This window comes from Aythya ferina, assembly GCF_964211825.1.
Source record: "Aythya ferina genome assembly, chromosome: 21".
Lineage (NCBI taxonomy): Eukaryota > Metazoa > Chordata > Aves > Anseriformes > Anatidae > Aythya > Aythya ferina.
Window position 1 is genome coordinate 1,225,442 of NC_140319.1, and position 12,308 is coordinate 1,237,749.

The 12,308-nt window shown below is 52.8% G+C and overlaps 1 protein-coding gene across 2 annotated transcripts in view; it reads right to left on the reverse strand.

Annotated features, from left to right (window-relative positions):
- FBXO42 (F-box protein 42) overlaps positions 1-12,308 on the reverse strand; it is a 48,921-nt gene that overhangs the window by 22,307 nt on the left and 14,306 nt on the right. For both annotated transcript variants that reach the window (XM_084494811.1, XM_084494810.1), the window contains exons 3-4: positions 10,721-10,837; positions 3,617-3,751 (exon numbers count right to left, since the gene is read on the reverse strand). In XM_084494811.1, coding sequence (XP_084350937.1) covers positions 3,617-3,751; positions 10,721-10,837 — 252 coding nt within the window. The remainder of the gene's footprint in view (positions 1-3,616; positions 3,752-10,720; positions 10,838-12,308) is intronic.

Genomic DNA, 12,308 nt, shown 5'->3' on the forward strand with positions numbered 1-12,308 from the left:
GGATGACACGAACACCAAACACCGAGGGGACGATGACGTTGAAGGGCCTGGGTCAGCGCTGATGGCTGGGGCAGCCTCTCCCAGGAGCTGCCACACAGATCTCACAGCACAGAGGCAGAAGGGATCCCAAGGAAGAGCATTTCACAGACCTGCAGGGAACAGGGAAAGTCTTCCCTGCCGCCAGCGTGGGGCTGAGCCCTGGGTTGGCCACCTCCACGTGCCAGCAGCCCTGTGCCAAAGGCCTCACAGCTCCTGCACTGCCCCATTGTGCCAGGGCTGTGAAGTCTCCATTTTTAAGCAATTTTTGGTTCCTTCCACAGCCATTTCAGCTGCATGAGAAATTGTTTTCAGGGAGCACCAGAGGACTATTGATACCAACGTCATCCTGCCTGGGCCCTTGCTGCAAGAGCAGCGTGCTGTGGCTTGAGCTGCAGAGGAGTTGAGACTAACCCTTGCCTCCAGCTGGATAAACAAACTCCAGCTTAAGCCACCTCCAGCCCTCGATCAGGTTCGCCTCTGCAAATAGAGGGGCCAAAAATCAAAGAAGAGCCTGGGTTAATGATGCAAATGAAGGCAAAGAAAGCATCCCTGATGCTGGAGGAAAGCACTCATGGAGAAAAGCACCTGCCTGGGGGGTCCCCGACCCAAGGAGGACGCTGTGGCTGCAGTTGTGCACTCACACGTCAGCACGAGCCGGTGCTGCTGCCCTGTGTAGGAAACGCTGTGAGCTCCTGTGCACGCTTCAACTCCTCTGCAGCTGGGAATGACGAATTTTACATCCCAGCAGCAGGCGCTGAGAGCACACGAGGACCTCTCCTCCGTGGCCAGGCAGCCCCTGCTGCACGTTTCTTGCCCTGGAGAGGCACACACAGCACACACAGCACACACACAGCCCTCGGGCTGCGGCCGGCCTCGCCCCACATCCACGCACACCACACGAGGGCTGAGCTGCCTCTGCACACCCTTGCGTGCCTGTCTCCATCGGTAACTCCCCTGCAGGGCTCCCACACACAAGGGCTATCCATAATCCCTCCCTGCGCTCCCTCCTGCTCCAGCAGGATTTGCGTGTGGGAGTGCAGGAGGTGCAAAGTAACTCCGAGTGGCCAGGAGAGCTTGAGGGAGAGGAGTTTAGAGGCATTCCTGCTCACGTTCCTAAAATAGAGATGCTGCTGCCCACCCGCCTTTGGGAAGCCTCACACCCCACCAGCAAGAAGCGCTACATAAAAGCTGGGCATTAACTCCCTTGTTCTGCTCCGGTCTAATAAGTAAAAAGTCAATGCCATTGTTTTAGATCTAAGCAAAAAGCACTTTGAAACCTCAAAAATTAGGGTTTTTTGAAGCAATTACCTACCTCCTCCGTCTCCGAGACTAAAGAAACATGGGCCAATTATTTCTTTGAAGGCTAAATATTTACTCCTAGGTTCAGTGCAGCAGCTCACGGTGGGGATGAATTACCCAGCTCTGATGTCATTTCATCTGATGCCCGCAAGTAAGAAAACCCAAATGAAAACAGCAGGTATGGAGAACAACAACAACAACAACAAAAACTTTCTCCTGGCAAAGCCCCATGAGGGGCAGGGATGAAGCTGCTCCAGCTCACTGCAGCCACGGCCCTGGGCAGGGTCCAAGGCCTTTAGCACAGCCCCAGTGCCACGCTCCTGCTCCAGGACCCCCTGGTTAAGGGCACGGGTCACCGTGCACGATGGCACCTCTCCGAGCCAGAAGTGGCCTGGTGGAGAAGCCACCGTCACACCCTGGGGACAGACAAACCCCACGGAGCATAGAGCAGAGGGGTGGGAATTCCTCCTCAACCTCCAGGAGCAATTAGCTCGCACACACCCCGTGCTGGAGCAGGCGTTAATCAATCAACGTCAGCTCTCCTTTTAAGATCCCTCCTGCGTTATTTACATCTGACTCCAAGTTTCAAAGCTCTCTGCTTTTGCCCCCTCCAGCCACTATTCTTTCCCAGGCAGCGGGTGCCAACACCCTGGTTAGGGCACCAAAAAGGAGCTATGTGCAAGAAACCACCACCGGCACAAGCGCGGGTGACTCATCTTCTCTGAAGACCGACGAACAAGAGCGCTCTCTGTTCGGTGAGACTGCCTGAAGTTTCAGTTGCGATCTGATCTTGCTCCATGCGCTCATGACAGCATGCAGAAATATTTCCTCGGGGGATCTTCCCATGGGACTTAACTCTGACACATATTCCCACAGGACTTGTTCTTTTAACGGCGCTATTTGTTAGTAAGGCAGTGGGAATTCTACTTTGTGAAATACCAACAGAGTGACTGAGACGCGGAGCTGGGTGCCGGCGGCTGGGTTCATTAACGCGGTGCAAGCGCTAACTGCGAGTCATGCCCCACATTCAATCCGACGGAAGAACTCGCTGGGCTGCAAGAATAGTCGTCCCGGGTCACACCAGAGGTCTGCACAGCCCAGTATCCTGTTTATGCTACCCATGGCCTCTCCTCCACCCTGAGCAGAGGGAGACGAGCAGGCGAGCGCTACGGCACGGAAGGAGGAAGAGCAAGAGCCAGTTTCCACAAGCATGCACTGGGCTTTATTTTCTTCCTCCATTTTAAGTCCCAGCCTGCTGAGTTCTCACCTGCAGACGTAATACACTGGACGGGCAGACTCAAAAATCAAACTGAAATGTTTAAAGCCTGTGTAGGCATATATCCCACCAACACCAAGCCGCGCATTAACACTTCGAGTTACATCTGACCAGTTCTCAAGTAACACCAGCACGCAGGACATCTTGATTTCACAGAACTTCGTAACAAAAAAAAATGTTAGACAGGAAAACACATCTTGAAACAACAATTAAGTAATCTTCAATACTGGAGGCACAATACTTACAGCGCGTGAAGCAGGGGCAGAGGGAGTCTGCACCCAAGCAGATAACTCAGCAAGGAACGCCTGATGGGTGCTGAGCTCCTTTTCCTTTTGTTCTTCCCTCTCTTCGTTAAATGTAAAGCTTTTGCCAAAATGGCTAGTTTTATACTCCCCCCTCCCCCCCGAGCTTCCCCCAATTCTGCTTTTGTCAAAGTTATGTTAGTCAAATTCAGCAATATATGAAAAACACACATCTCGTGTGTGACATTTGGAGTTCAAAGCCAGTGTGGGAAATCATTTGTGGCATTTTCCTGCTCCGCTCAGAGCAGGACTGCAGGAACGTACCTGTTTTCCCACGCTTTCCTGGTTGCTGTGGGTAGCCAGCACGGGCATGTCTCATCCACTCCTCAAAATACCTAAGTGGCAACTACCGAAGACACTCAAAAAATCTCAGCTTTGGGACACCACCACTTACTGGCACAGCCTCTCGTGACTGCAGTTAAGTGGCACTCATCCCACGTGGCACGAACCAGCACTGAACACCTTCTCCAGACAAAGAGGAAAACCAGAAACAACTCAGCCTGCCTCACAGCGCACTGCTGCGGGCAAGAGGACACACAGGCTGGCAAAAAAGGACATGACCTGAAAACCATTCAATGATAAAACATGTGGGAAAACACAGACTGGGACCACGCAGCCCTGCAGATGAGATCTGATGAGGGTTTTAGCAGCAGGGCAGCAGGAGAAGGGCTAGGGAAGGCGGCCGGGCGCTGCCCCTCACCTGATGCCAGGGGCCGGATCCACTCCTTGCTGTTGAGGTCGAGTCTCCAGAGGTCGTTGAAGGCAGCGTTGCAGCTGCTCTGCGTGCAGCCCCCGAACACGTACATCGACTGGTTGGCGTCATAGTAACACGCGCCTAGGGAAAAGAAACCCACCATTAGTTTGTCCTTCTCCTGTCTTCATGGGTTGGGTGAAGATTTCCTCCCCCCAGTCCGGGGATTCAGGCAGGAGAAAAGCAAAGAGGCTACAGCAACCCCAAAACCACGGGCCAGCTCAGGAGTATCCCCGACCAGTGCAAACCTCCAGCAAGAACCTTCTAAGACGATTATCCCCTCAAGCAGACCTGCTCCTGAAAGTGCAAAGAAAGCTGCCTTAGAAGCTTACAGTTAATTAGATTAGCTATGATTAGCGCTTTCAGCACGCTTACCTTTTCTAAGCTATTTCACACTGCTTATAGGGCTGCCAAATTTTCCTAAGTGACAGTCCTGTACACCTACGCCTGGTGGCTTGTTCCTTTTTTCCAAAGCTGACAGCATTTCTCCTTATCTCAACACAACCCAGTGCCACTGAAACACAGGCATCTCACACGAGCATCCCCTTTGCTTCTCAGGGGCCAGGATCAGGCAGCACGAAGGGGAACGGGGAGGAAACACAACACTTGACAACCCCTCTGAGATACCCAGGGAAGAGAGAGCTTTTGGCCCAAAGCCGAACTCAGCAGCGAAAAAATCCAGTGTGCTGAGCCAGCTTGTGTCCCGTGGCACCCAGGCACCTCTGACACGCACTGAATTACACACACACACGGAGCAGACGGGGATGGTGCAGCTCCTCTGCCTCGGAGGATGCGTGTGAGCACTGCAGCGTGATGCAGACGCGTTCAGGAAGTCAAACCACTGCGATTAACACAACAGGCGCTGAGGATACGAGCGGCGCTCCCCGGTTCCTGGTCTCCCTCCTCTCACAACCAGCCCCAGCCCCGCCGACTTCACACAGCACCCCCCTGTCAGGGCTGAGCCCCGCACCGTGGGATGCTCGCGGCTCTTCGGGGCTCCCCCACCGCTCACGGGCAGGGCCCAGGGACCCCGCTGGGGTCACCTTGCACAGCGCACGGGGCCTGACAGTGGCACAGGGAGAAGGAGCTCGTCCTTTGGTGGTGGCTCTGATGGACACGCACACACTGACTCTAAGTCTGCAAGGATTAAATTTCCATGGGCAATTTTGGCACAGGCGTTGTCACCTGCCAATCCTCTGACCTGAAAAGAGGAGCCATAGCAGCAGGTACGCGCCTCAGCCGCGTTCTGCTTTTAGCAATTCAATCCTCCCTTGACCTGACATAGCCTGAAAATCTCAATTCTTGGGTTTTCTCAAAGAGTCTTCCCTTTCTTCCTGCAGAGCTCTGGAAAGGAAAGCACACGGCTTTGGCAGGAAGGACAAGTTTGCTGCTGAAGCCTGACCTACCTAGCAGGGAGCTGCTCTGCTGGTCACAGCATCTCCAGGGGCATATTTAACAGCCCCCAGTCACCACAAACTCAACACAGATAGTCCCAAAACACTAAATCCTTCCTGTGGTCCCTCAGCACAAGCCCTGCTGTGCCAGGGATGCAGCGTGCTCCGACCTGGGCACCCACCTGCTTGGATGTGTTCAGATGAGGGAATCACCTGGGGCTTGGAGGGAGCAGGAACCATCGCCCTCACCATGACAAGCGTAATATATCGCACAGCAGCAAAGAGCAAAAGGAAAAGGCAAAGTTGAGGCAGGCAGCCCCTGGTGCAGGGCAACGTACAACCCTGGGTACGATGTGGAGAAGTACACGGGGGCACGCAGAAGCCCCTCCAGGGTGGGTGTCTGTGCACAGGACCACGCGACTCCGTAACTAACCAGCACAAGGCAGGCTGCAAAATCAGCAGCACGGGGAGGGCAGGGCTCTAGCTGGGAAGGGAATTTGAAAAAAAAAAGAAATGTAAAAGAGAAATTCAAGCTCGCTGTGTCTGTAAGCTCAGCACAGGAGCGCAGCAGCTCCAGCAGCCAGCATTACTCCGTGCTGAAGCCAAAGCTGAGGTGCGGGCAGGGCAGGGTGCGAGCTGCGCCGTTCCTGCTCTGTCTCCACAACACTTGCTGTACGTGGCTGTTCACCAGCTCCACGAGCCATAAAATTAAAATAGATTTGGGTTAGCTGAGCTGACAGGACACCAGACTGCTCCGGGGGAGCTCGTACCGCCACGGAACTGCTACAAGAGCACCTGGGCTGGAGGGAACCAAGGGGCTGATGGCCTCCCTTGGGCAGGGAGAGGAAAAGAGCCGAGGAGCCGGCCGCCCTCACGCCCTTGGCTCTTGCTGGGAAGGCCGGGGCACGGAGCTGGCCACAGAGCGGGGCCGGGGGATGTGCGAGGGCAGCGTGGGACCACCCAGCAACCCCACGTGTGCATCCACACGGGGTCCTTACCTGCAGCTGAAGGCTTCATCTCAAACCACATCTCGCCCAGCTGTATAATACACACCTACGCCACGCGAAATACCTGTGGAGCTGCCTTTCGGGTGGGGGATACGTTGAGCAATGTAAATAGTGGCGCAGGAACTGCGCGGGCTGCAGGAGGTACCTGGACTGGGATGCAAGCTGGCCTGCCTTGGCACCGACACGGGCGGAGGAGGTTTGCACGACCCCCCAGCACGTCTCCCGGGAGCAGAACCGGGAATAACAAGGAAGGAATAAGGAGTGGGACCAGGAGTAATGAGCAAAAGCATTTCTGTAGCCTCACCCACTCCCCAAGCCTAGCCCCGGCACCATTTGTGCACGGTACGAGCCCTCGCAGGCTGCCACGGCTCAGCAAGGTGAGGGTACCAGGCAGTGCCGCCCCCGAAGCACGTGCAATTGGTGCAACTGGTGCAAAGCAACACGTGCTTCTGGGGGGATCTGCTCAATGTTTCTTGAAAGCTTACTGTTGCCTTAGAAATCTGATCGCTACCTCATCGTGACAGGTCGAGAGCCCCTCACCTCCTCCCCACGCCAAAGCCTTGGCGACTCCTGCTTTCACACAGAGCGCAGCTCATTTATTATTTCGAGGGGAGGTGGCAACATTCCTCTCCTCTATTTGGATTTAAAAAACCGGCCAGCCAGACAGGCACCATGACGTCCGCACGGCGTGTATTTTAATCCTAGACCAAAATAATTTAAACTTTGCCTTCCTGCTTCTTCTTAGCAAGCCATTCAAAGCTTCTGAAGCCAAGGCAGGCAGATCAGTTTGAGAAAAAGTAATTAACGCAAGCACAACTGAAAACTCCGGTTTGATACCAGCCTTTCAGGGTGCAGAACAAACCCTGGGAGGAAGATGTGCATCCGTGGTGCTTTCAGCTCTTTGTTGGGTGGAAAGCAAGGAGAAGCTGAAACCCTGGGATGGATTTTTATTTCTTTTTAAAGGACTTAAATTCCAGTAAAATTCAGTGCGTCCCAGAGTTTCAGTATTGCAGAGATGGCGTGCTTTTGTAACTGGAAATTAAAAGAATAAATATTTCTGATGTTTGAAGACACCGATACGCAAACAGACTGCAAAGGCAGCTTATTTTGAACACATTCCTGTTTTCCCTCTGTGCTGCACAACAGCCACGAACAAAGCATCAGAGCTTTTTCACCCAGAGTGTGAGACAACCAAAATAAAGATCAATGGACTATAACTGGGAAGGGAAAGCTGAATGCAAAACACATGCCCTTTGTGATAATTAGAGGGCATTGACTTTTTAAACGTCAACTACATCAAATAAAGTAACCTATACATATGGGAGTCAAGTTCAGAGGTCAGATTCCCCATCAGAGAGAGGGGGGAGAAGTCAGCTGGCTGTTGAACTCCCATTGCTACATGGCTCCCAGCTGAAAATAGCACCCCAGCTTTGCTGCTCACTGTTGTCAGGCCATCTTGGCTCCGAAACTGCCCCACAACACGGCCCCACCAGCTACTGATGGCGCCAGACCGAAGGAGCTGCCGTGCTTCCTTAGCTCAGGGCAGGAGATGCAGCACCACGAGATGGTGCAGAAGAGCTCCCCGCCTCCTTCAAACGCGACCCCAGCCTTACAGCCCCTGTACTTGCGTTCAGCGGTGCTCCCAGGAGCGCCCTGCCGAGCTGCCAGCATCCTTCCAGGCACGCTGGGTTGCGCAGGGAGAAGCTGGCTGTGCCCAGCCCGCTTGGCACGGGAGGCAGCGCGAGCGCAGCGCCGGGAGGCAGGGCTGAGGATGAAAGGGCCCGGGCCCGCTGGCTGGCACCCGTGTTTACGCCGACTGCGCCGCAAGTTGCGGCACGATGAGAATGCTCCGGACCTCGGGAAGTTCAGCTCTGCAACTGCCTTCCACCTCTGCGTGGGGTGTGTGTGTGTGTGTGTGTAGAAATCCTGCACCTACCCCCTCTTCTCTACAATTTCCCCGCTGCAGTCAGACCAGGGCCTCGGTACAGTCAGAAGGCAGCGATATATTTAGCAAAGCTGGGAGATAACAGAAGCTGCTCGGTCCCCTTGCTCTGGTTGGGAAGTGGCCCGTCCTGTAAAACAAACATCTTTCCAGTTTTTCCCCTCGTCTTTCAGGGTAAATTTGCTTTAATTAGTCATCACCTTGGTACCATGCGCCCCAGACCGTGCGGAAACATTTCAGTTACAATTAGTCACTGCACAGCCACCTCCTCCATCAAAGGATCAATATTTCTGGCTCAACGGTCGACATTCCTTTGCTGCCTTTCCTTTTCTGCATTCCTCCACCTTTTGACATCACTTTCCGAGGGCAGCCAGTTATTTAACTGCATGAGTCACTGCTCTGGTATGATCTTATACATTAGGGCTACAGACAACAATTAGATGACTACTGCAAACCTTCCACCTTCAGACACCTCGCTGGTCTTCATCTCAGAGACCTATGCACGAAGCACATCTTCCACTAAGCCTGTGTTTAAATCCCAAAGAACAGCATTGCCGATAATTGCATAGTGTTGTGCAGCTCTGGTTAAATCCTTTAGAAAAGCTACAGCCCATCCATAAAGCCTGTTATCAGCCACACTCGTCGTATGATCAAAGGCCTTGACAAATGCTTCCTCCCCATAAAACAACGGTAACCCCATTAGTTATTCCTTATCGAACACTTTTTCAATTACATTGTTCAGAATTTATAGCAGACGATGACCTCTAACTATTTAAAATTCTCACTCGACATGTTAAATATTGGCTCCAAATTAGCACTTCTGAGATATTTCTAATAAATCTTGGAAAAAAAAGAGACAGCCCTGGCCAATCCTTCGATGCTACCGCTGCCCATTGACTTCAAAGCACTCATACCCAGCAGATGACGTCTTCCCATGAAACCTGGCGACTCACCCCTAAAAAATGGTTTGCGAACCCTCCCTCACTCCCCCTTCCCAGACCTCCCCTTCTTAGCTCGCCTCGCTGCATATTAGTACTTGAGATCACAGGTTTTTCAGATCCTCTTTGCATTGTGATTAATGATTTGTTGCCTCAGTTCTAGCCTCTTGCTCAGAAAGGAATCTCAGCCCAGCCCGGCTTTGATCAGACCTTCCTCCAGGCTCTGATATTGGAATCCACCCACAAACACGCGCGGCTTTGCTGTAGGGAAAGCAGATACCGCAGATCTGGAGAACTGTTCAAAAATAATTCGTTTTAAACCAGCAAACAAGTTAATCCAGATTAGCTTTCTGCACACCAAGTGCATTAATAACGCTTCTGTAGTGACCAAGGGCTGAGCGGAGCCAGGACGGTGTCACTGAGGCTGACGGAGATCAGAGGCTCTGAGAGCTGTGGCTTTGGTGAAACAACTCAGGCTGCAGCAAGTGGCAAGAGGAAGCCCCTGTTGGGCAGCAGAAAAAACAAAAGCACATGCAGCGAGTCCTTGGCATAATATTTGGGCCTTCTTTGGGTGATTCTTTGCTAGCCTTACAGCTCGCCAGGCACGAGGAAGCTGTTCCAAGGCACTGGGGTGGAAATGGTGCAGGTGAGACACCCCCTCAGGAACAGGCCAGTTAGGACGGACGCCACCACCAGCTAACTGAGGGAAAACACCCGTGAATCTGCACATCATCGGGAAGCACTTTGTTAACATCGCTACTTCAAAACGAGTGATGAAACGTGGTGCCTTTTTGAAGTTTGAGGAGGACACTGAAATCCTTGAGCAGAATGCTGCCACCAGAACATCCCCTAGGCTTTTTTTGGGCTGCACATTCTGTGCGTTGGTTGTTCCATAAATTATTACTCGGGAATATGAAAATTTTATGACTGCTTGCTCTTGGAATTGCACCGCTTACATCATGTTTATTTACCTTTGTGAACGCAAAGTTTGCTCCCCGGAAGAGCCGTCTCCCATAGAGGTCTGACCCAGCGACAAAGCCACAAGGACTGAATTTTTGTCATATTTCAACATGGTGCCTGGCACAGCCACTGCACCACAAATAAGTTTTATTTAAGTAGCTCTCCCTCAACGGGAACCCGTTCCCTGTTCCAGAAACTTGGAAGCAGGGCAAAAATTCAGCCATAAATTAAGCAATGTTGTCAACTGAACTGCTGACTTCTATCAGCAAATCACACCCACGACAAGCATGCTTGCCTCAGTCCCTCTCATCTGCAGCCCTTTGTTTTGTTTTGAAGCACACCACGCTCAGCCTCCTCCAGGCTGTTGCTCACAGGCGTAAGAGACGATGTGCTGCGTAAAACGGCCAGCGTACATCCCTACGTGCAGCGGGTCGGCAAACTCACCGGCTACAACAGCCACTGGACTGGAGGTTTCTCTTGAAGGGGACAGGGCTCAGACTTGAAGGGGAGCTGTGTAAAGTCTGCATGTAAGATTTGCAAAAAACAGGGTGGGATTTTTTTTCCTAACTCCATTAACATTTCCTCTTTCTAGCCCAGGACAACAAACAGCTCCTGAATCCCTATTCTTGTGTAAAGTGCTTGTGTTGGCAGAGCTGCCGCGTTACACCGGGCAGATAAGGCTCTGCTGCAGCAACAGGCACGTGCGCCACCACTCCGCCCCGAATGACACAATGCAAACACCTCCTTACAGCTTCCCACGGTAACTCCGAGCTGACGAGGGGCGAGCGGAGCCCTTCTGGGCAGCTACTTACTGTGCGAGAAGCGTTGAGTGATGGGGGTTCCTGGGTAGGGGTAAGTGCGACTCTCCCACTGAATATTTCCTTCTTGCACCGCTTTGATAAAGCCGTGATAACACTGATGGGCCACACCTAGGGAAAAGACGAGACGTCAGCAGAATTTGAGGCATGTTAAGAACAGACAGTGTCTGCACAGTTGCACAAGTGCATCCAAAGCCAGCACATAACACACCTATATAAAGCAGCGTGTGTATACGCCGCCTGACAGCCCTTGTAGGAAGCAGCGAGCTTGGAGAAGCCAAAGCAAATGACAAATTATCACTCGGTGGTGTGCGGTGAGTAGCAGCACGATAGCAATTACAGAACAACCCCTGTATTTGGGCTATAAATACGCTGGTGGATATTCAGGGGAGTCAAAAGAATAAAGAACACAGACTCTGCAAACGCAGAAATCAACATTCACTCCACATACTCACCACACCTTTGCTATTTGTCAGCTGTGCTTGGTAAAGCCAAGCCTTTGGGATAGGTGTGTGTGAGGCTGCGGTTCTGCCCCGCTGCCAGGAGGCAGCTGCTAACACACAACTCTCCTGGACCGAGGTGCTCTGCCACGAGCAGTAACAACCAGCGAAGGCTCAGCTGGAGGCAGGGAGCCCGCAGTCAGCACAGCAGAAACATCACCTGCTGCCAAGGAAGCTCTCTAGAGAGAAGAGGCCGAACCTGGCATCCCAACAGCCCAGCACCTGGCCGCAGCCAGGCAGTGGGAAGCCAAGGTGCCAGCAGGACTGTTTCAGCATGGAACTACACACAGCACTCTTCAGGTCACTGTAAACACGTATTTAAGCACAAATCCCATGTATTAGGGACATGTCTTCGCAGAGGGGGGGTTTTGGCCCACTCTGCTGCAACACAAGGCTAATCACACCCCAATTAATGCTGCATGTAAGCGCACCTTTCTGCCAGAGGAGCACACAGGCCTTAAAGGAGCACTGAGGACAAACAGCACATAATAATGAACTTTTAAGAGAATGCCTGCAGCTACTGGACAGTAATCTACAGTAACTATGAGAGGGGAAGCCAGTGACACAAGGCAGCACGTGTCAGGTGAAAATATTCCTTCGTAGCCTGCCAGGGCATTGACCTGTCCTACGGGAGGTGGCTCCAGCTCCTGTGGTGCAGGCCAGCAGCAGAGCCACAGTTAATCCTGTGCACGGAGCGCGTGTGTCTGCTTGTGCAGAGAAGGGCCAGAGCCTGCTTGCCGTGGGAAGAAAAGGGGCTGGTGAAGCCTTGTGACTGCAGCAGCTCAGCAGATGCTCTGTGGCCCCAGCACCTGCTCCGCCTTGCGCCCACAAGCCCTGCTGCCTCAAAGCACAGAGCCGCGGGGAGAGGATGCAGCCCGTCACGCTTCTGCAGCAAAACATCAGTTTTGAGAAAGAAAGCGTGCAGAGCAGATCCTGGGTTAGCTGAACACCGTTTACCTCTAGCACTTGGGTGCTAACAGAACCTCCAACGCCAGCATCCAGCCCCCAGGCTGGTGTAAGCCTCGCTGTGCCTGTCCTCGCTGGCAGCCCTGGCTATGGCAGCAATTGCACTCAAGGTGCCA